General features: G+C 35.0%; 1 protein-coding gene across 7 annotated transcripts in view; it reads right to left on the bottom strand.

The window, feature by feature from the left end:
• Nucleotides 1-26,234, bottom strand: part of LRRC49 (leucine rich repeat containing 49) — a gene marked incomplete at both ends in the record, with an annotated part of 146,868 nt that overhangs the window by 8,351 nt on the left and 112,283 nt on the right. For all 7 annotated transcript variants that reach the window (XM_082861611.1, XM_082861610.1, XM_082861606.1 and 4 more), the window contains 5 exons: nt 3,935-4,044; nt 7,128-7,313; nt 8,745-8,982; nt 21,141-21,301; nt 24,691-24,774. In XM_082861611.1, coding sequence (XP_082717737.1) covers nt 3,935-4,044; nt 7,128-7,313; nt 8,745-8,982; nt 21,141-21,301; nt 24,691-24,774 — 779 coding nt within the window. The remainder of the gene's footprint in view (nt 1-3,934; nt 4,045-7,127; nt 7,314-8,744; nt 8,983-21,140; nt 21,302-24,690; nt 24,775-26,234) is intronic.

Here is a 26,234-nt window from a genome sequence, read left to right as displayed (position 1 = left end):
TAAATTAGCAAATTGATATTTCTGGCGAACTGAACCTGTTATCACTTGAAATGATCCTCTTTATTTCTAGTATTGCTTTTACCCTTAGTTTATTTAGTCCTCAATGGCTACTTTGTTTTTATTTGGTTAGTATTGATGTTGTTTATCTTTTACCACTTTTTTACTTTCAAACTTTATGTAACCTTACGTTTCAGATGTGTCTCTTTTCAACAACATACAGTTGAACTTCCTTTTTTTTTAAATTGAGTCTGACAATCTTTGACTTTTAACCAGAACAATTAGTACATCTGCATTTTATCATTGAGGTAGATTCGGTCATAATTAATGGCTCCCTTGAATCCATGCCCTTTACAATATTATTTCACAGTTAGGTAAGTATACATACCTCCGAGCCTCTTAAATCTTGCTCTGTGACTGTGACCAATAGAATGTGGGAAATCATGGTGTACCAGTTCTTAGCCTAGGCTTCAAGGGGCCTTGCATGTTTCTGCGCTCTCTTCAAACCCTGCCTTTGCCGTGAAAACAAGCCCAGGAAGATTTCTGGTATATGAAAGACCATGTGGAGCAGAAACAAGTTGTCCTAAGTAAGGTCTTTATAGACCAGCTTACAACTTCTCAGACCCCCCAAAAGTGAGAGAGCTTAGGGAAGTTCTGCAGAGCTGCCTATCCAACCCTCAGGTGACTGCAGATGCATGAGGTCTGGAGCTGAGAGCAGAAGAAGCACCCAGCTAACCTATAGACTCAGTGGGAAAATGTTTCTTGTTTTTAAGTCACTGAGTCTTGGTACAAGTGTAATTGCTGATATACTAGTATTTAGGTTAAATCTAACATTTTATTTTCTTTCTTTTTGACCAAATATTCTATGTTTCTTTTCCTTTTTTTCTTCTCCCCACTTCTCACCCCTGCCCTGACCTTACTAGTTTGGAAGCTATATACTCTTTTATTCTTTGGTTACCAAAGAAATTACAACATGCACTCTTAACTTACTAACATTTAAACTTAATTACTATATCTTCATCCTAGATAATACAAGGACCTAGAAAACTATAATTCCATCTACCCCTGCCAATATATATACTACTATTGTAGTGTATTTTAATTCTACATTTTAAAATCTCACAATACTATTATTGTTGCTTTATATAGTCAATGTTCATTTAGTTTTATCCCACAAATTTAATATTTTCCTTGCTCTTTAGCTCTTCCTGCACCTCAGAATTTCTATCTGGGATCAGTTTCTTTCTGCCTTAATTATAGGCTTTATCATTTACTGCAGGAATACTGATGGGAAATCTCTTAAGTTTTGTTTTTATTATTTTGTTTTAAAATGTCTTTATTTCACCTTCATTCATTTTTTTAAGGTTTTTATTTTAATTTATTTATTAAAAATTGTTTTTTTTTGGCTGTGTTGGGTCTTTGTTGCCATGTGTGGGCTTTCTCTACTTGCCGTGAGCAGGGGCTACTCTTCGTTGCAGTGCGCTTCTCTTGTTGCGAAGCACGGTCGCTAGGAGCGCAGGCTTCAGTAGTTGTGACACGAGGGCTCGGTAATTGTGGTTCGTGGGCTCTAGAGAGCAGACTCAGTAGTTGTGGCGCATGGGCTTAGTTGCTCCACGGCATGTGGGATCTTCCCAGACCAGGGCTTGAACCCGTGTCTCTTGCATTGGCAGACGGATTCTTAACCACTGTGACACCAGGGGAGTCCCTTTCACCTTCATTCTTAAAAGACTTTTTTGCCTGTATGGAATTCTAGCTTGGCAATTAATTTACTTCAGTATATTGAACACATTCATTACCCTGTCTTCTGGCTTCCACTGTTGCTGTTATGAAGTCAACTGTTGATGTGCACTGCTTTGAAGATAACCTCTCTTTTCCTGGTTGTTGAAAAATTTTTACTTTATAGTCAGTGTTCTGTGATGTGACTAGGTGTAGATTTCTTTTAATTTAACAAATTTGGAATGGATGAGTTTATTTAATGTGTAGATTAGTGTATTTTATCAATTCTGAAAAAATTCTTTGCTATTATCTCTATCCCATGCTCTCTATTGTGTCTTTTTGAAACTCCAAACATATAAATCTTCTAAGTCACTCCATCTTCAAATTTCTTAACCATTTTTCCATATTTCTTTGTTCTGCATTTTGCAAAATCTTCTCTAGTTTATTTCCCAGTGTACTGATTCTCTTTTCAGGTGTGTCTAATTGGTTGTTAAACCTCTTGATTAAGCTTTAATAATTATGCTTATTATATTTTTCATTTATAGAAGTTCCTTTAGTTTCCCTTCAAATCTGATAGATCACTTTTTTTAAATTTCCTGTTTTCTCCAGATATTTTCAACCTTGTTTTTTATACCATGAAATATTGATATATTAGGCATAGTCATTTTATAATCTATAAGTGATAATGCCAAATCTAAAGTATTTGTGGGTCTGTTTCTATTTTTTTCCTGCTAGTTCTTATACATGGTGCCTTATTTCCTTGTGTGCTTGGCTATTTAAAAAAAATTCTTTTCATTGTGTGTTGGTCATTGTCCTTAAAAATTATCCATGGGGATTATCTGAGATAGGATGAGAGTAACTTCCTCCAGACAGAAGGTGCATTTGTTTTTACCAGGTATCTAGAGATAGTAATGTTTAAATTTTGAAATTATTTTAAACTATGCATGTATTATAAACTCAGGCTGCAAATTTACCTGAAGATTGGCTTTGGTTATAATTTCTTAGAGACAACTCTGCTCCTTTTCTCCTCACACCAATGCAATCAGAACTGAACTAAGTGGGGAAGTAAGCACACAGGATACCCATTTTGTTGGTATAGATTATAGTAGGGTAGCATGGCTCTGGAGCCAAGTTTGGGGGAGGGGAACTTCCTGATCCTCAAAGTAAAAAGTGGTATGATCCTGGAGGTCGAGGTCAGGACAAGCCCCCTGATCACCCAGCTCTCAGACTATAGCAAAGGTAGCCGTTTCCTTGGTGGACTGGTTCTGTGTATCATTCTGAGATCCTTTCCAGGCCCAGTCTAGAGACGGCTTCCCTATTCCTTCCAATGATTCTGTAGATAATTAATTTCTTATATATCAACTGTTTTCTCCTTACTCTAGCCAGAGTGAATTATCTATAACTGAATCATGACTAACACACCATCTTTGACTTTTCTCCTTCTATCTATGCCACATCCTGTCAGTCAGTGTTTTCTGTCAGGTACACACCTTCGAAGTATTTTTCAAATTATCCTCTTCTCAATTCTCACTGTCTTAGTTCAGACCCTTAAAATCTCTCTCCTGGACTACAGACTAGCCTCTTGATTGGTCTCCATTCCTTCCATCTCTGTCCTCTTAAATGGCAGCCTTTCTAGAACATGAATCTAATCACAGATTGTTGTGCTTAATTAATTACAAAGCACAGTATTCAGTTTTGTTTTTCATGGATTTCTGGGCTCTTCAAAATCAGATCACAATCAGTCTTTCTACCTTCATCTCCTATCACAATTCGCAATCATCCTATGCTCCAATTATATTGAACTATTTACAATTCCTTGTGCCTTTGCAGATCTCTTTCCCTCATACCCTGTACCTGAAAAAACTCCTGTGTATTCCTGAAGAACTAGAAAAACGTTACCTCCTTTGTGAAGCCTTCACCAATGTTTTTCCAAAGTGTAGTGTCTCCCATGCTCCTACAGCCCTCTCTTATAGCATCTGAAATGTCTTTAACTTATTAGCTTATAAGCTAGTAAGTTAATTTATTAGCTTATAAGCCACACAAGAGCAAGAACTTTGCCTTATTCATCTTTATACCTCCAACACTTTGGAGAGGGCCAGACACAAAACAAATTTAGGATGTTTGTGGGATGAATAAATAGCACAATTAAGAGGTGTGTGGAATATATTTCTTTTTCTAGTGCAACAGTACTTCTATAAAAACTATAGAAATTAAAGGTTACCTGGCATCACCCAGAATTGAAATCAGATGGTACTGGGGTAATTCAGAAGATGCTACATGTGCTAGGATTCCAAAGAGCCTTTCAGCCATTATCATATCATTTTGCGTCACCTGAAGAGATATGAAGGAGAAGGGTCAAAAATGACATTGCCTCTTAGCTTGATATAACTAACATAATTCCATAGAAATTTCCAGATTAAATATTTTCTTTTAGTCCAGAAAAATACATTCTCCTGGACTGTAAGAGGAGAGTGAGTTCTCATTGATATTTCTCTTTCTTCCTTGCACTTGATTAAAATGAAGATGTATTGATACAAATGTGGCCCATGGTGATGGATGATGGCTGGGAAGTGAGGAGTTAGCTCTGATTTAGAAGCCATGGTTCCTAAGGATAATACTTGAGACACCTTAAATTCTTAATGAATTTTTTAAAAAACCCTATAGCTTCTTTGAGTAGAATGATTTAGGGGGAAAAATCTCAAGTGTCAATGGAATAGATTGACTTTAATAATGTGTCAAAGGTAAGACAAGGTGTTGTTCATACCTTGTTCCTAAAAGGATAATTTTGTCCCTTTCTGAAGGAATGAACATTGGATTAGGAAAGGCACTCCTATTCGTTCTGAAATTTTGTCCGCCTTTCTCCCCACAAGGAATAATCTGTCACAGATATATATCTCCCATGAGGGCTCCTTCCTATGTTAACCAAGAAACTACTAAAAGCAGGACTTGTATTAATATCTGGGCATATTTTTTAATATAAAGTTAGGTTGCTTGCATTTTAAATACTATTAGATTCTCAATATAATGCAGTGGTTCCCAATCAGGGGCCATTTTGGCCCCTAGGGAACATTTGGCAATGTCTGGAGATGATTTTGGTTTATCGCACCTGGTGGAGGGGTGTTACTAGCATCTAGTGGGTGGAAGCCAGGGATGCCGTTAAATGTCCTACAATGCACAGGACAGTTCCCACTATAAAGAATTATCTGATCCAAAATCTCAACAGAGCACTTGAGGTTGAGAAACCCTGGTATAGTTAAATTTTGCATTTTTAAAAACTTTATTCTTTACACTAGCTATAATACACTACACAGGAATTTCTGGAAACTAAATCCATAATTCACAAGCATCTTATACACATGAATCAGTGCAGAGTGACTCTTTCCCTTCCCTTCCCTAGACTTTCATAGTTAATGAGGCTGCTGCTCCCTGGAATCCGTCCTTCAGCTGACAACTAAGTTGTTTGGTCTCATATAGTCACCTAGTGGCCAGTGCTGGGCACTACTCCATCTTTTCCTCTTGATGCTCATAATTCAATTTAAGTCTCCTCAAGCAATATCATTCTCTCTTATACAAAGAGAAGTAGAAATACAGTATAACATTATTATATATTGTCAACGATGAGATAAGCAGTTTTATTTTAGGTCTTTTATTAAAGGGTCAAATATCCCTGGCATTGACATTTTCGGAACTTTAAATCAAAATAAATTACATTGGTTCTTTCTCATTCTTCTCTATTTTATACAATTATATTATACTATTACTTCCTATCTCAAGGTTTTATAATAATTATTACATCTCCAGTAGTGATCCATATTTGGGTAAATACACTATTTAGGGTTAATTGAGATAACGATTTGGCCATTAATGAGGGAGAATTACTCACCCATAGCAAAAATAACTATTCTACTTCCAGTGTAGGCTAGCTTTGGAAACTTTTGGAATTAATTATTAGATCTGACCAGTGACTTGCAGCCTCCCTGGGGAAGTACCAAGAGGGTACATAAAGCTGAAATAAATCTCTTGAGAACTAGCTGGAGAAATTAATAGTCATCTGAAGGTCCCAGGTTTGCCCTACATCTTCAACAGATGGCTGATATTGTGGTCATGGGCCTACCATGGTTGATACAAATTTCACATGGCTTTTGTACAATGACCCAGAGACCTCCAGTCTCCTAATGGTATGCTGTAGTTTTGGAATTTTAGGCTAGAGTTACTTACAGTGTATCAGCTGCAGGGAAATACAGGTGCTATTACCACCATGCTAGCAAAGTTGATTATAGTTCATCTTACAATAAGGAGGTCTGAATTTTAAGAGATAATCACAATAATACTAACAGCATATTAGAGATTTTTTCCTTTAGAGGATTATTTAAATTCAGTTCTGGAATTCCACAGTAGAGGAAGAAGCATAGTTTCTCTCTTTTCTTCCAAAGTAATATTTAAAGACAACATGATCTTTGGATAGCTGGGGGATTAACCCTGAGACAAGCTTAGCAGAATCAATCTGAAAAATAACTCTTTACTAATAATTTTCCAGTTATTCAGACTCCAGGCACAATGCAGATATTCCAAAAGCATCTGCTACAAACTATTAACAAAGCAGTCCAGACGTTTATGGACTTATGGTTGTTTTACTTCCTTTTTCACTCATCTTTATCTTCTTTTATCTTTCCTCCTTGCTTATTTCTCCTTCTCATCTCTTCTTTTTAAAATCACTCTTCTTTCCCTATGTACATTCTTTTCTTTCCATGTTATTCTTCCCTTCCCCTACTACAATCCTTATTAATTGACATTTAGTATCACTTCCCCATACCATTCTGCATGTCAGACAGTCTGTAAAGCACTCTGAAAAATACAAAGATCACATTGCTTACAGAAGTGGGTTTTTTTTATTTTAAACTATTATCCTACCAACACTTTACTTCTCTGAATACTTACAAACTATCAAAAAAGTATTTACTATTCACCATGATCTGATTACTATTTTATTTTCAAAACTGTCTAGTACCTTAGAAGTTTTTAGATAAATAGTTTTAGCTTTTCAACATTTTAAATGTCAAGATTTTTTTTTTAGAAAAACATTATTTCTCAGAAGTTCTATCATTGTTTTATACATAAATGCCTGGCCATTTTTATGACTACTTCCCCTAAAAAGGAATTTTTTTTTTTTTTTTGCAGTACGCAGGCCTCTCACTGTTGTGGCCTCTCCCATTGCGGGGCACAGGCTCTGGACACGCAGGCCCAGCGGCCATGGCTCACGGGCCCAGCTGCTCCGCGGCATGTGGGATCCTCCCGGACTGGGGCACGAACCCGTGTCCCCTGCATCGGCAGGCGGACTCTCAACCACTGCGCCACCAGGGAAGCCCCTAAAAATGAATATTTTAATTCTACAGTTGATTTCGTGTTTAGCTTACCTCTGTTCCATTTATTTTCTGCATATTAAAATGGCTCAGTCTAAACAGAACATAATATTTCCAGAGTGTAAAATTGACAACTGGATTTCCTTGAGGATCAACTGTCAGCTGGTCAACTCGACGGAGTTCTGCTAGTGCATTAAATTGCTGCAGCATTACAAGATTTGTTTCCTTGAATTTAAGGTGCTACAATAATAAAACAAAAAAAGAGGTGAATATTGAGTTTAGCCATCTTAAAACATTAACATTAAAGCTTCAGTGATCATTCCCCAAATAAATGTAAACTTTATGCTTAGCTAATATGTTTCCAATTACATTAAACCAACTGAATGTATTAAACTTACATAAACTTTAATCCACCTAATGCAAAATTATTGATGGAATATATTAATCCATCCAACATTGGATTCAAAGTGATTTCCCTTCTGCAAAGGACATCCCCCTATTTATTAACAACCTAAGAGTCTTAAAAATTATATAAATACACAATAATTCAGACTCTTCCAGGCATTACAATGATTTTATATGCTTTACACTGAGATGAAATCTACAAAGGAAAGATCAGAAGTAAAAATTTCAGAATTTTATAAATGCAGGGCTCACACAGAGCTTCTGAGAAGAACTAGTTAACCATTATTACTTTTATCTTGCTAATTACTATGTAGGCTACTTAAACTGGCTACCAGAAAATAAAATCATTAAAACCGAAATGCTAATATAAGTGTTCTGTCTGTGAATTTGGATGATCTTTTCTAAACATACTATCTCCACTTCTATCTTCTTTAGGGAGGACGATATAACAAAAGAAAAAAAAAACACTTAATAAAGGGTAGGTGAGGGAAATCACTTGGCTGACAGAGAAAAACACAATGATAATAAAAACTCAGGAAAGAATTCATGGAAATCACAGTTTCTGCAAATTCACACTAATAAATAGTACAATAATACTATAATTGGAAAGGGCTAATTTCTCAAAGTAATTTTTTTTTTTTTTTTGCAGTACGCGGGCCTCTCACCGCTGTGGCCTCTCCCGTTGTGGAGCACAGGCTCCGGACGCGCAGGCTCAGCGGCCATGGCTCACGGGCCCAGCCGCTCCTCGGCACGTGGGATCCTCCTGGACTGGGGCGTGAACCCGTGTCCCCTGCATCGGCAGGCGGACTCTCAACCACTGCGCCACCAGGGAAGCCCCTCTAAAAGTAATTTTAATGAGCTATTAAAGTTATTTTAAGTGTTGTTAGGGGACTACTGTAAAAATTATACGTAAATATATATGTCCCATTAATACCAGGTACAATAAATGAATATATAATATACAGTTGGGTGAGGTCCTGTTGAAAGTTTTACAAAGTAGAAATATATAATTTGAATAAAATTACATTAGCCCGTTATACTCCATAAAGAAGCATTTTCTAGAGAGATAATTTCCAATATTTACAGAAGACTGCAAGGCCATTTATGAATACTAATTTAAATCCCAGATTCAGAAAATCAACACAAGAACTTAGTTTCCCTGACAGATAGAAACTGCAGAAATAAAAGGTAAAACAGGTCTTTGGCCTGAATATAAAAGTCATGACTGAGAAGAATTCAAACATACAACTAAAAGAAAATGTTTACCAAAGAATTAGGAAACTTAATCTTCAATTTGGGAAGCACTTGGACGATTTCATCAAATTCTATGAAAGTGAAGGACACTGTTGTCACCATTCCTGCTGTTTGCACACTCCAATTCCGATCCAGACATTCCAGCGCTCCTGAGCCATACAAGGAAAGTGTGTCTCCATCCACTTCGACAAGGTGTGTGTCTGTGACAGATAGACCTTGTAAAGCACTGGTGAGTCCTGAGTCCAGAGACCTGGAAAACCCAACATGTAATTTTAAATGAAAGTCTTATCATGCAAAGTAAATAACAGATTATAAAGACCTGTTGGAAAGGTATTTGAAATTTTATATTCACTTTTTTTCATTTCAGTAATTAAACCCAGAGCACCAAAGATTAATTTTCAATAGAATATCTACAAGTTTTGTATTCTTCTAGTCATGTACTTTAATTCAAAAAGAGGCACATGTGAACAAGAAAAATACCACTGTTAAACCCAAATTATTTATATCAATGAAAGATAATTGATATTCTATATAGTTTTAAAACAATCCATTTAATATATCATAGATATCTTTGCATGTGAAAACAAATAGGTTTTCCTAATCTATGAAGTATTCTACTGTCTGGTTGAAAAAAAACTGTATTTTACAAAATAATATTTCTATAGTAAGAACCATGTAATATAAAACTACGTTTATAAAACACTTGGGAATTTATATAATAACTGCTAAGAATAATTTCTCTCTCAGAAGCTGGATTAAAGGGTAACTTTGACTTTCTATTTTTGAATATTTCAATGTTGTTTGAAATTTTGCAAGTGTATATATATTACAGTTATAAGCAGTAAAATCAATGAAGATTTCCTCCCCATTTTGAAATAAGAAATGATAAAAAAATCCACTACTGACTCTACGTGTGTGTGTGTGTACATATATATATATATACACACACACACACACATACAGATACAAAATAACTTCACATATCTACTGAATATGATCATTGTTATTATTTTCAGTTAGAGCCACATGTTTTATAAAAGGTTTCCTAAATGATAGCTCTTTGAAGAAGAAAAGAAATAGCTTGAGCCAATTCAAATTTTCTACTTTGTGAATAGAGACATAACTATTTGTTTTACCCAATCTCAAAACTCAATCGATGCTCGGTTTTTGTTCTATGGGTTTTCGTTCTGGAATTCTGCTCTCAGACAGTATTTATTTGCCCTTACTAAATATATTCGTGCTTTGCTCTCCTTTGTGCTCCTATGGAATTTTGTACACTCTTCCAATACATCACTTCTCATACTCAAGCATAATTATGTGTTTACAATTTTGACTATATTTTTTCAGCTTTGGGGCTCTGGAATCTATGAGCTTTTCACAATGGGCCTTTCACAATGTAAATGACTGCATTATTAAAGATCTTCAACAGAAGTTTGATAATGCCGATGCTGGGAGTAAGACTGACAAACCATCACCCTGTTGGTTTATCATGCTTTACTAGACTTACTGTACTTATTTCATAGGCACCAGTTAACATGTAACACATTTGTTGACACAATAAGAAGCTGGGTAATGACATCAGTCAACTCTAAGTGAATATGCAACTGAGAAAATATAAAAGGACTGATTTCTGCCAGACTAGTGCTCAAGACAATGATTATTATATGACAATAATCAAACATTCAATGAGCAGTGGTGTGTGAATAATCTTAGATGATAATCCTATAAATGTAATGGCTGATAATATAGAACAAAAATAAGATGAGAATTAAGAGTTCCTTCGATTGTGCTTTGTGTGATAACTTTGTGTTGAGCTATGTAAAGCATATAATCATTTCTAGAATAGGATAAAGGATAGGAGTTACATTTCAATGCCACTGAAATAAAGAGGGCTTAATGAAAAGAATATATACCACTATTACAGCACTTAACCACACTGCACTGCAATTACCTATTTCCTTGTCTGTCTCTCTTACTAAACATTGTGATCCTTGAGGGCTCACACTTTGTCACATTCACTATAGTAGATCCAGCACCTAGCACAGTTCCCTAGCACAGGTTGTGCTCAATAAATATTTCTTCAAAGAATTAATGAGACAATTATGAAGTTTCTTATGAGTAGCTATTGACTCTTAAGAAGGGTGCTCCAATCATAAACTGTGGTTTGAGCAAAGGGACAAGTCAGTGACATAGTCACGGGCTAAGGGTTAGTAAGAAGGTTTCTGCAGATGAGGCAAAGACCAATAATGAAGAAGTAAAGTCAAGGCAAGAAAAAGGTTTGCTAGTTGATGCAGTGATGCCTGATGGTCATGACATGCAACAAAAGAAGTTGAATCACAGCTATGCGCCAAAAACATGAATAAATCCTTTGAGAAGTTGTGTTGTTTTATATCATCTATTGGAAGTGTCTTGTTTACCTTTTTCCCATATGATTAAAGGTTTAAGAATATAAACTACAAAATTAAATGTGTATTATTAGAAAAGGATTATTTATTTTCTTTAAAGGTTTGTCGAGCAAACTGTTAGGAAAATAAGTGAAATACACAAACCTAGCCTCAGCAAAACAGTTGTATAGTTATAAAACAAAGCAGAAGTAATTTCTAACTTTTATAGACCTCACATGGACATTCAGTAACAACAAATGGCAAGTTTGCTGGGCTGTAGATAGGAAACAAAGCACCTATTAAATAGGTCATACAAGACCAAACCCATTTCAGTTATTTTCTGAACGAGGCTTGAGGTTAGCCTCAAACTCTGGCCAATATGGAATAGAGGAATCTGTTCCTCAGGGAAGGTGTGCTCTGATTTCCATAAAAAATAACTTAGGAAGTTTGTTCCCCATGTTTATATGTTGGGGATTGTCTTTCCAGTTTTCCCTGTGTGCTTAATAGATATGTCCACATCTTTTTAGTCAAACATACATACATATTATTTCATTTGCTCCCTCATTCACTTATTCACCAAACATTTGTTAAAAGCCCACAGGGCACTGTCCTAAGAATTCTGTCACAGGCAACCAACTCATCTGAATTGATAAGAACAATCAGTATAGAAACCATGTGCAAGTTTTTAAATATATCAAAACTCTCTTCACTTTTACTGGGCTATGTTCCCAGAAACATAACTGCTCTAATCATACTCTGCAGTTAAATTAATAAACACATGGGTATAATTTCTAAACTGAAATGACCTCAACCTCATTAAACAAATAGGTTAATCTGGAGAGCCTATTATGTGTCAGATATTGTGGTAGGCTTTGGGGATATAAAGATAAATTAATACTTATTTGTCCCTAAAGAGCTCCCAATCTGGATGGAGAGTGGAAAGCAAGATAAATGTATACATTAATCCTAATATAATATTTATGTTTATTGTCATATAATGAATATTTAAGCAATATGCTATGGAAATGCAGAGGAAGAACAATTAATTCTTCTAGTGGGGAGAAGTTAGGTTTCAAAAGGAGGTAGTATTTGGGGCTTCCCTGGTGGCGCAGTGGTTGAGAATCTGCCTGCTAATGCAGGGGACACAGGTTCAAGCCCTGGTCTGGGAAGGTCCCACATGCTGCAGAGCAACTAGGCCCGTGAGCCACAACTACTGAGCCTGCGCGTCTGGAGCCTGTGCTCCGCAACAAGAGAGGCCGCGACAATGAGAGGCCCGCACACCGCGATGAAGGGTGGCCCCCGCTTGCCACAACTAGAGAAAGCCCTCGCACAGAAATGAAGACCCAACACAGCCAAAAATAAATAAATAAATAAAGCCAAGCATTTGAAGCCCTTAAAAAAAAAAAAAAGGAGGTAGTATTTGAACTGGTCCTTGAAAGATGAACAGTAGAATTTCATCAGAAGTAGAAGGAGGAAGCACACTTTAGGTAAGAAAAATAGAATAAATAAAGGCACAGAAGCCTAATTATATATAACATATTCAGTTAAGAACAATTTCAATATGTATGGAACACTGAAACATAGAAATTAAACACTTAAACATATGGGGGAGTAGAAGCTGAAAAGTCAGATTTTATCCCATAAGGTTGAGGAGCAGAAAAAGATTTTTAAATAAAAAATAACAGAACCATATTCAATGCAAGTTTTTAAGCATCTCCAATGTGCCATGCATGGAGCTAGGTTCTGGTGCTGGGGATAAAAAGATGAATAAGATATGTTCCCTGCCCTCAAGGACTTACTTGAGACAGATAATAAATTGGTGAACTTTGTGGAGGATGCAGCAGGGAGAGACTGAATGGAGAGAGATTAGTAGGAGGACCAGTGCAATAGTGTCAACTAGACCACATAAGGGCATAACAAAAAAGAGGGTATCATGCAGTAGAAAAGGCATTGGCAAGAAAATCAGATAGAGCTTAGTTCAAACCCCAGATCTGTCAGTGATAAGCAGATGACTTTTGGAGCAAGTTGTTTAATTTCTTTGCAGTTTCAGTTTCCTTGTATGTAAAATGCTGATCATAATACATATTTTTTCAGAGTTGTTATTAAGACTAGAAATCATATTCTAAACAATACTCCGTGTTTAGTTCAATACATTTTAGTGATAATTATTAATAAAAGAAGAGAACACAGATATACCAGGTATTTAAGAGATCATAAAATAGGACTTAGTGATTGTCGGGAAGGAAGGTGAGGGAGGATTCAAGTGTTATTCAAATGTTTTAGACTAGGTGATGGAGTCACCTGGTCTAGGTTTTACCCCTGTCTAGTTTAAATTTATGCTCTAAGAAATGTGGTATTCCTCTATGGACGATCGATGCTTTAAAATTTGTTTCTCCATGAAGCCCAATACATTTCCATGTATATTTCCCTACTCAAGTATTATTTATATAACAGTAGGCAGTTTGCCATCAAATAGGAATTCTCTTCAAGATCTTTACTGGTTAATTCCAAGTCCAAATGTTCATTTATCCAACTCAATCTTTATATAAGAATTAATCAGAAAACTATTCCATGCATTCTTGATTAGTAGAGGACACTAAGACAGGGTGATTAACTTAATGCAACACAGTCATGAGTCCCTGGAAGCCAGGCTAAATGGAGAATATACTCTTAAATGCCTATATGGATAAAAAAGACAATATTTCAGAGGACTACAGGTTTTTAAAAAAATCTTTATGCATTCTATAAGAGGCTAGAACAGAAAGACTTAAAATATTTCATAAGTTTCTTTTCCCAGTGAATAAGTGGTGCTGATTCCTATAATAACATATTTTATGAACTTCTATTACAACATTCATAGGTGTGGAAATTCATTTTATGCATTATATTTTATTACAGTAGTGCTGGCTAAAATACCACAGTGTTCATAGACAGGAAATGACCAAAAATAAACCAGCTTCACTGCATGCATCCAATGTAAGCAAAGAAAACATTACACCAAGTACTTTCCCATTTCTGGCAAGGGAAAGAAACCTGTAGTATGTCACTTTACTACAGATATGTCCCAAGTACAGTGAACAGTGAAATCATTAATGGGATATACCAAAGTTTTACAGAATTTCTTCTCTTTATGTGCCTGTAATCTTTTCATGGATACTTATTTCCAGGCGTTTAGTTACACACCCACAAGCCAAAGGTCACAGACATTGTAACACAAGAATTAGCCACTTTTTTGGCATTATGAAATACTAAAGACTATAAATGGGATTGTTGAAAATGGAAAATCTCATGAAGTATTAAATAACAAATTGGAACCCTAAGGAAGAGACTTTGCGGCCCTCTGACTAGCTTTCTACCTTCAGAGAGAGCCAGGCTTATATCATTCCCAAGAGATGAAATTTAATTATATTTTTAAAGACTTACAGAGAATGTAGCTTCTAATATTTAAAATGTTTCACTTTGTGCTTTCAGATAAAAAAGTAGACAGAATGAGCACATGTGTTTGAAACCTCTCCCTCTAAGGCCCTTAAAGTAACTGAAATGTTATACACACACAATAACAAGTAAAAAGGAAAGGGGGAGACAATCTTCAGCAAGAAGTTTCAACAAATTTCTGGAAGCTGGAAGGTGAAGAATTTTGAGTGAGGAAGAAGGACAAAGGAAGCCATAGCTTTGAATATGAACTGGAGACAAGAACAAAGATGACAGCCAAGCTGCCCAGTAGAACTTTGGAAAGGAAAGAACAGAGATATGATGGAAGATGGGAATGAGAAGTGAGGGAGAGGCATTAATTGAAGATCTGCAAAAGTACCCTACTACCTACTCCTCCCACTGCCAATAAAACAGTCAGAGGGGCACTGCAGTTCAGTGGGAAAAGGAAAGAATACTCAATAAATAGCACTGGGGCAACTGGTTATTCCTAAGGGGAAAAACAAATTTGACATCATCCTCAAATTTAAAAATCAATTCCAAGTGTAATAAAGACTAAAATATGATAGGCAAAATTTTAAACCTTTAGGAAGACAAAATGGGAGAATATTTTTATAATCTCAATGTAGTAAAAGATTTTTTCCCTTAAACACAATCCAAATGGGTAAACCATAAAAAAAGAGATAATACATATTGGTATCTTCAAAATATAAATGACATTTAAAGTCAAAGAAATATATGATATTGCTTAGGGGGGAAGCAGAGAGTGAAAAGAGGGCCCAGGACCAAACTCAGAGGAATTCTACCATCTAGAGGTTGAGAGGATAGAAGTACTTGAGGATATGAAAAAGACAAATAATCCAAGTAAAAAGCAAAGGCTACTAGTAATATGATGTAAAATCATAAACTGTAAACAATGGTCCAAAAGGAAATAATGAGACTAAATTAGGTCAGGGACATAGAAAGCTTCAACAAGAGTGGATTCCATTCAAAAGACAAAAAAAGAAATTCAAAGAAATTGGAATGTGGTAAAGGCAGCACAAATTTCTTTGTTAAACAAACAAAAACAACACAACAAAACAGGCCACCAGAAACTCCAGATAAAAAGAAATTATGTAAGAAAGGCATGGCTCAAATACGAAGCAATCTGTCCCTGCATTGGCAGGCGGATTCTTAAACACTGCACCACCAGGGAAGCCCTCAAAATTATTTAAAGGCAAAAACATATTTAGCTGCTGCCACATGGGCAAACATAGACAGACCAAAAAGACTGAGAAACAAAAGGCTGGGGAAGAAGATACTTAGGGAAAGAGGGACTTTGAGAAGCTCCTGTGTATTCCAGGGAATCTAGAGGGCAACACTTACGTCCACACTTACGCTCAGAAAAGACCTGAGAGGACCCTAAACAATCACCTCAAACTGTGGAAAGACAAAGACAAAGAGAGATTCCTGAAAGCAACAAGAGAGAAATGACTAGTCTTGTAAAAGGAATTCTCAATAAGAGTAACAGCCAATTTCTAATCAAAAACCAAGCAAGGCAGAAGGCAGTGGGATGACACACCTAAAGTGTTGAAAGAAAAAAAAAAAACCTGTTAACCAAGAATTCTATATCCAGCAAAACTGTACTTCAAAACTCAGGGAGAAATTAAGACATTTCTAGATAAACAAAAACTGTGAGAGTTCATTGCTAGTACACCTGCCCTTTAAGAAATGCTAAAAGTCCTTTAGATTGAAATGAAAGGACCCTAGACAATAACTCAAAGTCACATGAAGAAATAAAGAATACTGGAAAAGGTAATTACACAGATAAATATAGAAGCCGGTGTTACTGTATTTTTGGTTGGTAACTCCTCTTTTTTCCTATAAGATTTAATAGACAAATGCATAAAATAATAACTATAAATCTATGTTAATGTCCACACAATGTATAAGGATGAAATTTATGATAACAGCAACATAGAGGAGTGGAGCTATATAAGAGCAAAGTTTTTGTATATTATTGCAACTAAGTTGGTATTAATGCAAACTAAAATGTTATACATTAAGATGTTAATTGTAATCCTCAGGGTAACAACTAAAAAAAAAAACTACAAAATACAGAGTAAAAGGAATGAGAAGGGAATTAAAATGTTACACTAAAAAATCAAACACAAAAGAAGAAAGTAATGGAGGAACTGATGAACAAAGAAGATATACAAGTAGAAAAAAATAGCAAAATGACTGAAGTAAGACCTTTCTCATTAGGACCTGATAGATTAAATTCTCCAACTAAAAGACAGATATTAGCAGAATGGATTTTAAGAAAATGATTCAACTATATGCTTTCTACAAAATTAAAAGACACAAATAGATTGAAATTGAAAGGAAGGAAAAAGATATTCAAAGCACATGGTAACCAAAAGAGATGTTATATAACAAATTGTCACAGGAGACATGCAAGAGACATAGAAGGACATTTTATATTGATAAAAGGGTGAATTCATCAAGAACACATAAAAATTATAAACATATATGCACTTAACACCCAAAATATATGAAGGAAAAACTGACAGAACTGAAGGGAGAAATAGTTCTACAATAATAGTTGGAGACTTCAATACCCTACTTTCAATAATGGATGGAATATCTAGACAGATCAAAAAGAAATAGAGGACTTGAAGAAGACTATAAAACAACTAGATATAACAGATGTATATAGAAGATTCTACCCAACATTAGAATACGCATTCTTCTTAAGTGCACATGGAACATTCTTCAGGACAGAAGCCACAAAGTGAGTCTCAATAAATTTTGAAAGTTTGAACTCACACTATGAAATGAAACTAGAAATCAATAACAGAAGGAAATCTGGAAAATTCACAAGTATGTGGAAATTAAACAATACACTCAACCAATAGGTCAAGGAAGATATATAGCAAGGGAAATTAGAAAAGTATAGCTGATAGAAACTGCAATGTAAAAAGGTGGGAAGAAAGGTAAAAAGGATAGATTCATCTTGCCCACTGCAGATTTCAGAGCTACTATCTATAGCAGAGGGAATAAGAAATAGAGGTTTCATTACACGCTACAAAAGTTATCGATAAAATAATTATAGATATATAGTGTTGGGGGGAGAGAGGTGAATGAGCTGAATCCTCACCTACTATAGCAAAAAGTATATCTAAATCTTATAAATCAAGAAATAGAATGATATACATTCAGAGATTTGATAGAAATGGAGTCAGCAAGATATACTTTAAAAAAAGAGTAGCCCAACCCTAAAAAACAATGAAATAATACCATTTGCAGCAACATGGATGGACCTAGAGATTGTCTTACTGAGTGAAGTCATACAGAGAAGGACAAATATCATATGATATCGCTTATATGTGGAATCTAAAAAAATGGTACAAATGAACTTATTTGCAAAGCAGAAATATAGTCACAGTCAAAACAAACTTATCATTGCCAGGGTGGAAAGGGGAGGGAGGGATAAATTGGGAGACTGGGATTGACATATACACACTACTAAATATAAAATAGGTAACTAATCAGGACCTACTGTATAGCACAGGGAACTCAATACTCTATAATGGCCTATATGGGAAAAGAATCTAAAAACGAGTGGATATATGTATATGTATAACTGATTTAATTTGCTGTACACCTGAAACTAACACAACATTGTAAATCAACTATACTCCAATAAAATTTTTTTAAATAAATAATTAAAAATAAAAAATTTTTAAAAAGAGTAGCCACATAGGTAAAAGGAAAATCAGGTGAATGTGCTATCAAGAAAGCCAATGCAAAGAGCCTATCAACAATGAGTATTAACTACGTCAACAAGTGTGGAGTGTTCAAGCAAAATAACTTAAAGTTCAAAAAGTCAATCTGGATCCTCTGGATCCTCTGGTTAAGAGCCCCTCATGCAGGCATATTCAAGGTACAATAAGCTCTTTTAGAAATATTTCTACCTTTCTGATATAACAGATTTTACAGGCATCAGATAACCACAAACTAAATTGGAAAAAAATTATCTACAACCACTAGAAGTTATAAGTAACTGATTTTGCATTATAGTCTCTACCAATAATTCATTGTCTATCTCTAAAGGTTTATTTATCTGACTTCATATATCAATATTATCTGTGTCTCCTTGATTTAACAGTTTTTAGATCATCAAAAGGGCCAGACCATGAAAACGTAACTGTGTCTCTATGGCACTCTGAACTTACATCAGTAGAAATTTTTTGCCAGAAACTGTGGACCTCTTTCCTAATGATTCATTACGGCTCTCCACATCCTCTGCATTGAACCCACACATCACTTTTCCCATCTCTTCCAAACTCTTCCTTGTGCTCTTGGCTTAAAAAGCCTCTTTGTGGAACTCCTAATAAAAATTCTGAAACTCTTGGCAGTAACTGTAAGTCACAATAATTTTCACTAGCAGATACTTCTTCTTTCTCTTGGAAATAACTGTTTGTTTCGGGACCATAAAAATGAACTCTAAAATTTTAAATTATTTTAGAGGGCCACAAAATTTTTGAACAGAAGTTGCTTAAAAAGTTTAGAGTGTCAAGAAAGTCACATTAATAGCCTAGAGTCCACCTATCAGTCCACCTAATAGTCAGAATCCAACTATCAGAAATAGTTTTGCCAGGTAAAAGAATGAATTAATAAACAAAGACACTCCTACAATCACTGCAGCTGCCAACGCTAGTAAAACGTGAACAGTGAACATCTCTGTGACAAGGGCATAGGATGCATGGCTGAGATGGGGAGGAGATAGGGCTGGTCACTGTTGAATACTCTGGCCACTAGTTCCACACCCATTCTATCATCTGTAACTTCAGTGTCTACAATAATAACGGCAGCTGATCTTCTCTCCTCTCCTCCTCTCACTGATTTCTACTCTTCTCCAACAACCCATTCTCACGGCCACAATGGGTGCCAAATTACTCTTATGTTGTTATTACTTAGATATATTCCACCTCTACAATCTTCAACTTCAAAAACTTAATCTGACCATAAATTCCCACTATTCCAGCCCACTATTAATTCTCTTGCTTTATGTACTTATCTTTAATTTCATTTAGACTGCTAGTCACAGAAATAATAAATTTTCTCCCAATCTCTTGACAACGTTCTACTTTTTAATTCTTTAAAAATAGCCTAGGGGCTTCCCTGGTGGAGCAGTGGTTGAGAGTCCGCCTGCCGATGCAGGGGACACAGGTTTGTGCCCTGGTCCGGGAAGAGCCCACATGCCGCGGAGCGGCTGGGCCCGTGAGCCACGGCCACTGAGCCTGCACATCCGAAGCCTGTGCTCCGCAACGGGAGAGGCCACGACAGTGAGAGGCCCACATACCACAAAAAAAAAAAAAAAAAAAGTATATTTGTCTTTAAAATATATGTCAAACTCTTTAACTCCAGTAAACTTCCAAAATATTATTCTAATTCCTCTTAAATGACTTTATTGCATTCTTCATATATGGAAAGCTTAAAGAATACTGGCTGAAAACTTGAAATAAAAGCTATATTATATTTAGTTTGAAATGTGTTTCAGAATTTGGTTTGGTCATTAGATAATTGTGCATCAAGTGAAACAAAACTGCAGTGCATTCTATCTTTGATTTTTAGGTTTTAAATTATATATATATGTTTTTAAATTATAAATAAACTATGAAAATATATATGCTTTATATTCCTCTTATTTACTTGATTCTAGTATGCCTTCTTGAGAGGAAGAGAAATATGTCAAGTCTAGAAAGCGTCCTCAGATTTGCTCATAAATCAAGGGATATATGTTATCTGACCAATGTGTCATAGAAGAAAGAGGCTGTGAGCCACTGGAATACACAGATATTATAGAACAGAACTGGAGTAACTATTCAGATTTTATGCCGAATTGCTTAATACTACTAGTTAAGGAGTAAGGACTTGTGATAGCTACTGGGGAAACAACAGAGGTTAAGACAATCAGGATTCTTTTCCTTGAGAAGCTTACATTCTAGTGGGGAAGACAGTTATGAAACAGCTAATTACCCACTATTTATTTAATTATGGTCATGATAAGTGCTAACAAGGGCAAGTGCAGAGTACTGGGAGAAAAAAAGGTTATCTGATCTAGCCTAGTCTCCGGGAAGTGTTAGGGAAGGCTTTTCAGGGGAAGTGAGGTTTAAATTTAAGACCTCCAGGCTGAGTGGTAGTTAGCCAGGGTAGGGTGAGGAAAGTAGGGCAGGGGAGAATACAACTGTTTGTAAGAGAAGGGTTCTGAAGTAGGAAGTAACTGAACTGGAAATCACTGAGGCTGCAGCACAAGAATAAAGTGGCTGATGGTATGGGATAAAATAGCTGAGGTGGGTAGAGGGTCTCATAGGCTATATTAAGTAATCTAGATTTATTCCTATGAAAGAAACTACTGAAGGGTTTTTAAATTAGGGGTCAGCTTATATTTTCAATATTTCCATCTTAACTTTTAAAACCTACTGCTAATTTCAGTAGGTTTTCTTAAGAAAACTATCTTAAAATAATTATATGTCAAATGTTTTCCTGTTTCTGCTCCAAATTCAGTTCTCCAAAGATACTAGTATCTGGAAAGAATACCATTGCATACCCTGTTTCCTCTGGAAATGCAGAGATGGTGCTTCCATCGTTCTGACAGTGGTCCTGAGAGTCTGAATCTTTTCCATCTTGGTTTGTAGCAATATTGGTAATTCGATGTTGTTGCAAGTCCCACTTTCGAGCTACGTTGTTAATTATTAACCTTTTCTTCTCCTATGAAAAAGTTCATTGGGACAAGAATTACATAATGCAATTTTTGTAGCACGAGAGTCCAAGGAGCATATTGTTTGTACTACTTATCACACCTTTAAAAGGAGTCTGTTACTTAAAAGTAGCTACCAAATATGTATTCTAAAACACAGTATAAGTGGCCTTTATTTAACCTATGCAATCAACCATCTCAACGATGCTCTATCATCCTTAACAAATTATATGCAAAACAATAATTACTTCCATTGGAGATAAGAAAATTCACTATTTGAAAGTTTAATTTGACAGAAATTTATATATTCAAGCGTTATGTGAAGTTTTAATTAGACAGAAAATTATGCCTTTGTGTTTAAACACAGCAAGAAAAAACTAATGATATTTTAATTTTCCTATTCAATAATTATGGCAAATATGGTGGAATACTTTGGGGGGGAAGGGAGGAAGGAGAGAGACTGATCAATGTTCCAAGCTTCACAGCATAAATTACAATGTCTGAAAATTAATAATCATACATCGACTATTAAGTGAAATTGTACTAGGTTGAAATATTTCTAGATAACTAATAGCATCCTAGATTATCCATTATCAAAAGTTAATTTTTAAATGGCATATTGATTAAATCAGAGTGCTGAAAATGGACACTTTCCCTTTTCTCTTTACTAAGAGAACAATCATCCAGTAAAAACTCATCTGTGTGATACTGATTCACCTGCTCTCTTTGGAGCCAGTGAAGGCTGTTAGGAAGATTCTTTGCCCATTCCCTCAGTGCATTCACACATGCAGAATACTTATGTTTAGTTCCACCTCTTTGCCTATCTAAAATTTTAGATGTAGAAATGGCATTGGATAGGAATGAAAAGTGGTGACAAAGCTTAATTAAAACTAAACATTTTAAAAGTTCTATTTCTGCATTTAAAAATGTTTCTAGCATGGGTTCTTTTTTCTATTGCTTGGAATTTCAAATTTGTTTATATAATTAAATGGGTTATACTTAATATGTATATACTTCTGAGCCTTTTTGACATTTTATGTATGTCCTTCTTATCTAAAGCAAGTAGGAATCTGCCATTCTACTATAAATTTTCCCCCCAAATCTATGATAAAAAGGCACCTTACCTTAAAGAATTCTATTTCAGTTATTTGCAGATGACTGGGACAAACCAATTCTTAATCTAAGCAATACCACTATTTTTACTCAGTACCAAGGCTACTTTGAAAGAGGCAGGGGCAGCGAGTAAATGGAGGATGGCTATCATGCTGGCTCCATGCATTTGGTTTTCTGGCTGACTTGGAGTTGGCAAAAATAAATATTCTAAGTGAGGTAGATATAGTGATGCTTAGAAACAGGGCACAAAAGTTTACACCACTGAGTATGCTAACAAACTTATAACAAGATACTCTGAAAACGCAAACACTTTCCTATACCAATCCCAAAGTTAAGCTTTCTTTAATTGGGTTATTAAAATCAGATCAACACCAGGTTGACTAAGAAAATGGATATTTTCATTGAGGCCAAGAAAAGGGAAGACATTTTAAAACAAGAGTGCAGTCTGGGGTCAGGTGGGGATTGCTGGTTGGCCAGGGGGCCAAACAAGGGCCCTAGGTGTCTGTGGAGCAAAAAAAAGAGGAGCAAAAGAAAGCCTAGAGATTCTGTAAGGCAAAAGGGGGTACACCCCAAAAATTTCATGCTCAAAGATCATGGATGCATTTGGCATATATTAGTACAATCACGACTATAGCTAGACGGCAGTTTGCCAAGTCTGTGTTAAAGTGACAATTATTTTAGAAGATGCCAACTTTCAGCTTCTGCCACTTGAGTCTATTCTTTATAGTCCAAGCAATACCACACCAGTATATCCCATAACTATCACTTCCATTCATTTCCAAGTTTGAAAATAAAATAGAAAGATAGAAAAGCAATAAGGGTGAAGATATAGGTCCATACACTCTTCCTGTCCCTCTATAACCACCCATCCCATTTTCTTAATGATCAATATGTGTTGTCACATGAAACAATCTCCAGTAAATGCTGAGGGTCTTTGATATCATGACCCTGAATCTGAGCTAGAGCTAGAATTCCTGATTTCCTACACTTTTCCTCTTACTAAAAATTTTTAAAATTAAATAACCCTCATAATTAAAGAGCCCTATTTAGCGACTTCAAGAGAAGCATTAGGTATTTTTTGAAGTTTTCATAAATATTTTCCAAACATCTAAAAAACATGTTAGCTAAAAATTTAATGGCATATTTCCAAAAATACTGATGGTTACAAGCAGCTGAATTGGGTATATAATAAAAAATGTTCAGTTCAAAGATGGAGTCAAGTGCAATTTGTTGCCTATACTAGGTTCTACTTACACTGGAAGCCTTAGAGTTAAATCACCAATAACAGCAGGTGAGAAAATTTTAGCATACTGAGTAACAGTTCTAATTACTTTTGAAGTAGCAGCCTGGAGCTGAGAGGGCTTGGGACCAAGTTTGTTTTGTTTTGTTTTGTTTGTTAATTTTGGAGTAGTTTTCATAGAGTAAAATACACACGTTCAAGTGTACTCTTTGATCAGTTTTGACAAATGTGTATATCTGCTAACTCATAACATTTCCATCACCCCAGTAAGTTCCCTAAGATACAACTTTGTATCCCTATTAGTCATTTTTAAAAATTCTGAATGCCATTTTAATTTTAAAAAGAAAAGCACCTACACAAGACAAGAATGAGTAATGGTAATCAGGGTGATATCCTTAGTTTCAGAACATAGTAGAATCATAATAAGAACTATAAACTTTAAGCTGTCTTTATTTATTATACTTTGTTATGTTAATATAAAATATTTTTAAAGAAAACATTTTAAGGAAATTTAACATCTGATATGTTAAATAATTTAAAACCAGTTTAAAAAACCTTTAATTCCTACACTCCTCAAAACCTTTACCACCTCTACATCAGAGAAGCTAATGGAGAAAATTTTTTAATGCAAAAAGCCATCATTTAAAAAAAAAACATGTAGCAGAGCTCATTAAAATATATCATTAAAGATGACAGTCTACTACAGTGGTTTCCAAAATGAAATGCACATGCCATGAGGATACACATGGTGATATACTGGTGTGGAAAAAATTATAACTTCTGTTATATTTATTTTTAATCTCTTTTACAATTTCTATCTTTTGCATGTGTTTTATAATGTACATTATATTGTATTTCAGAAGTAAAAGTTTGTTTATAGGTAGTGACTTATAAAAGTTTTAAGGGTGTTTGTTTATTAAAAACACTCTACTGATAGGAATGAAAAATTTACAGTTTGGAAACTACTTTTCTAGCTGATTAGCTAGCTAGCTTCACTGTGTGTGAGTGCATGTGCACATATATGAATGTAGACATCATAGAAAATACCTTAAGCAAAGATTGCTTATGACTTTCTCGCTTCTTCTCTTCCTCTTTTTTGGCTACAACAGATGCCATACGCCTTTCTTCTTCCTAAAAGAAAAATGTAAAAAAGTATTATTAAGTATTTAACCTTTTTTATGCTAAATATCTTCAGTTTTCCAAGTCTGATTTTCTTTGTGAGAGGCATACTACTTGCTAATAGAAAATATGCCCTCAAAGAAAAAGTTAGTATGTTCCTCTTTATTTTCTTCTTCCATCTTAATTCTAAAAGAAACCTGTACATTCTTAACTCTGCTCCACACTCTTGATGTGAGATAAACCTAACTAATACAAGAAAGAAAAAAGAATGAGAAGAGAAAAAAGAAAGGGGAAGCAGGCTTCTATAATTTTTCTTTGTACTGTAGTTCCACATGGAGAGACTTAACAAACTTGCTATCATGAAGATAAAAAGGATAAAAATTATACTCTTAACAATCTTTATTTAATTTATGGTTGCAAATCAGAGGTTTTTCTTAATGACAAAACAGCTGTGAAAGCTTTTAAAAACTCTCCATTGATATTAATAAATTATTCTCCATTAATATCATTACTTTTACTTTGTTTTTAAGTTGATTTGGCCAGTCTAATTTCTTCCATTCTAAAAACTATGAAATAATATTACTGTAATAACATTATACAGTTTAGAAAAATTTTTTAAAATCAGTCATAATCCTAACACCCTAACTCAAATATTATCATTTCTGTATCACCTTACAATACTCACTATGAGCAAATTTTTAAATGTTGCAATCTGTATACACAATCTGGATCATGTTTTTTTCCCCCTGAATACTGGCAAATTTTAATAAAGTAAATTATAACCATGTAAGTTTTAATTTTTATTACCAAAAGATTTGTAGGCATTCAAAATGATGTCACAATTTGAGAAAACAATTTCTTCATAAAAGACAAACCTGAAAATATCTTCAGTGATAGAAAATTTAAAAAGTAATTCAGTACATTTGAAGCAGAACTTTTTAAGAAATAAAAAATTACAAAAACTGATATGAAAAATTTAATGGAGGTGGTTTGAAGAGCAGATTTTACACAGCTGAAGAGAGAATCAGCCAACTGGAAAACAGGTCAGAAGAAATTTTCCTGTATGCTTTCATACTAGCCTATACTGGCCAATCATAGCACTTAACCTGTTTCATTTAAATTATTTCTGGTACTATCTCTCCCCTTTCCTGCAAATAGCTCCACGAAGGTATGGACCAGGTCAGCTCCCCATTACATAGTAGATATTCAATAAACATATATTCAAGGAATGAATTATTGAATGTACATCTCTATACATCTGTTCAATAATTTCCTAAAACTGAAACTACTAAATCAAGTGGTAGACATATTTCTAGGCCTTTTGATATGTTTGCAAATTTCCCTCCATAAATGTAGTACTAATTGACACTTCTACCAGAAGTTAACATTTGATTTAAAATATAATGGATAGTCATAAGAGTTGTTCACCAAATATTCCTGTGTCTCCCCACATCCTGGCCACATTGTGAGAT

This window comes from Leucopleurus acutus (genome assembly GCF_964270905.1).
Source record: "Leucopleurus acutus genome assembly, chromosome: 1".
NCBI classification, from domain to species: Eukaryota; Metazoa; Chordata; class Mammalia; order Artiodactyla; family Delphinidae; genus Leucopleurus; species Leucopleurus acutus.
Note: the sequence above shows the minus strand (reverse complement) of the source record. Positions and strands in the feature narration are given on the sequence as shown.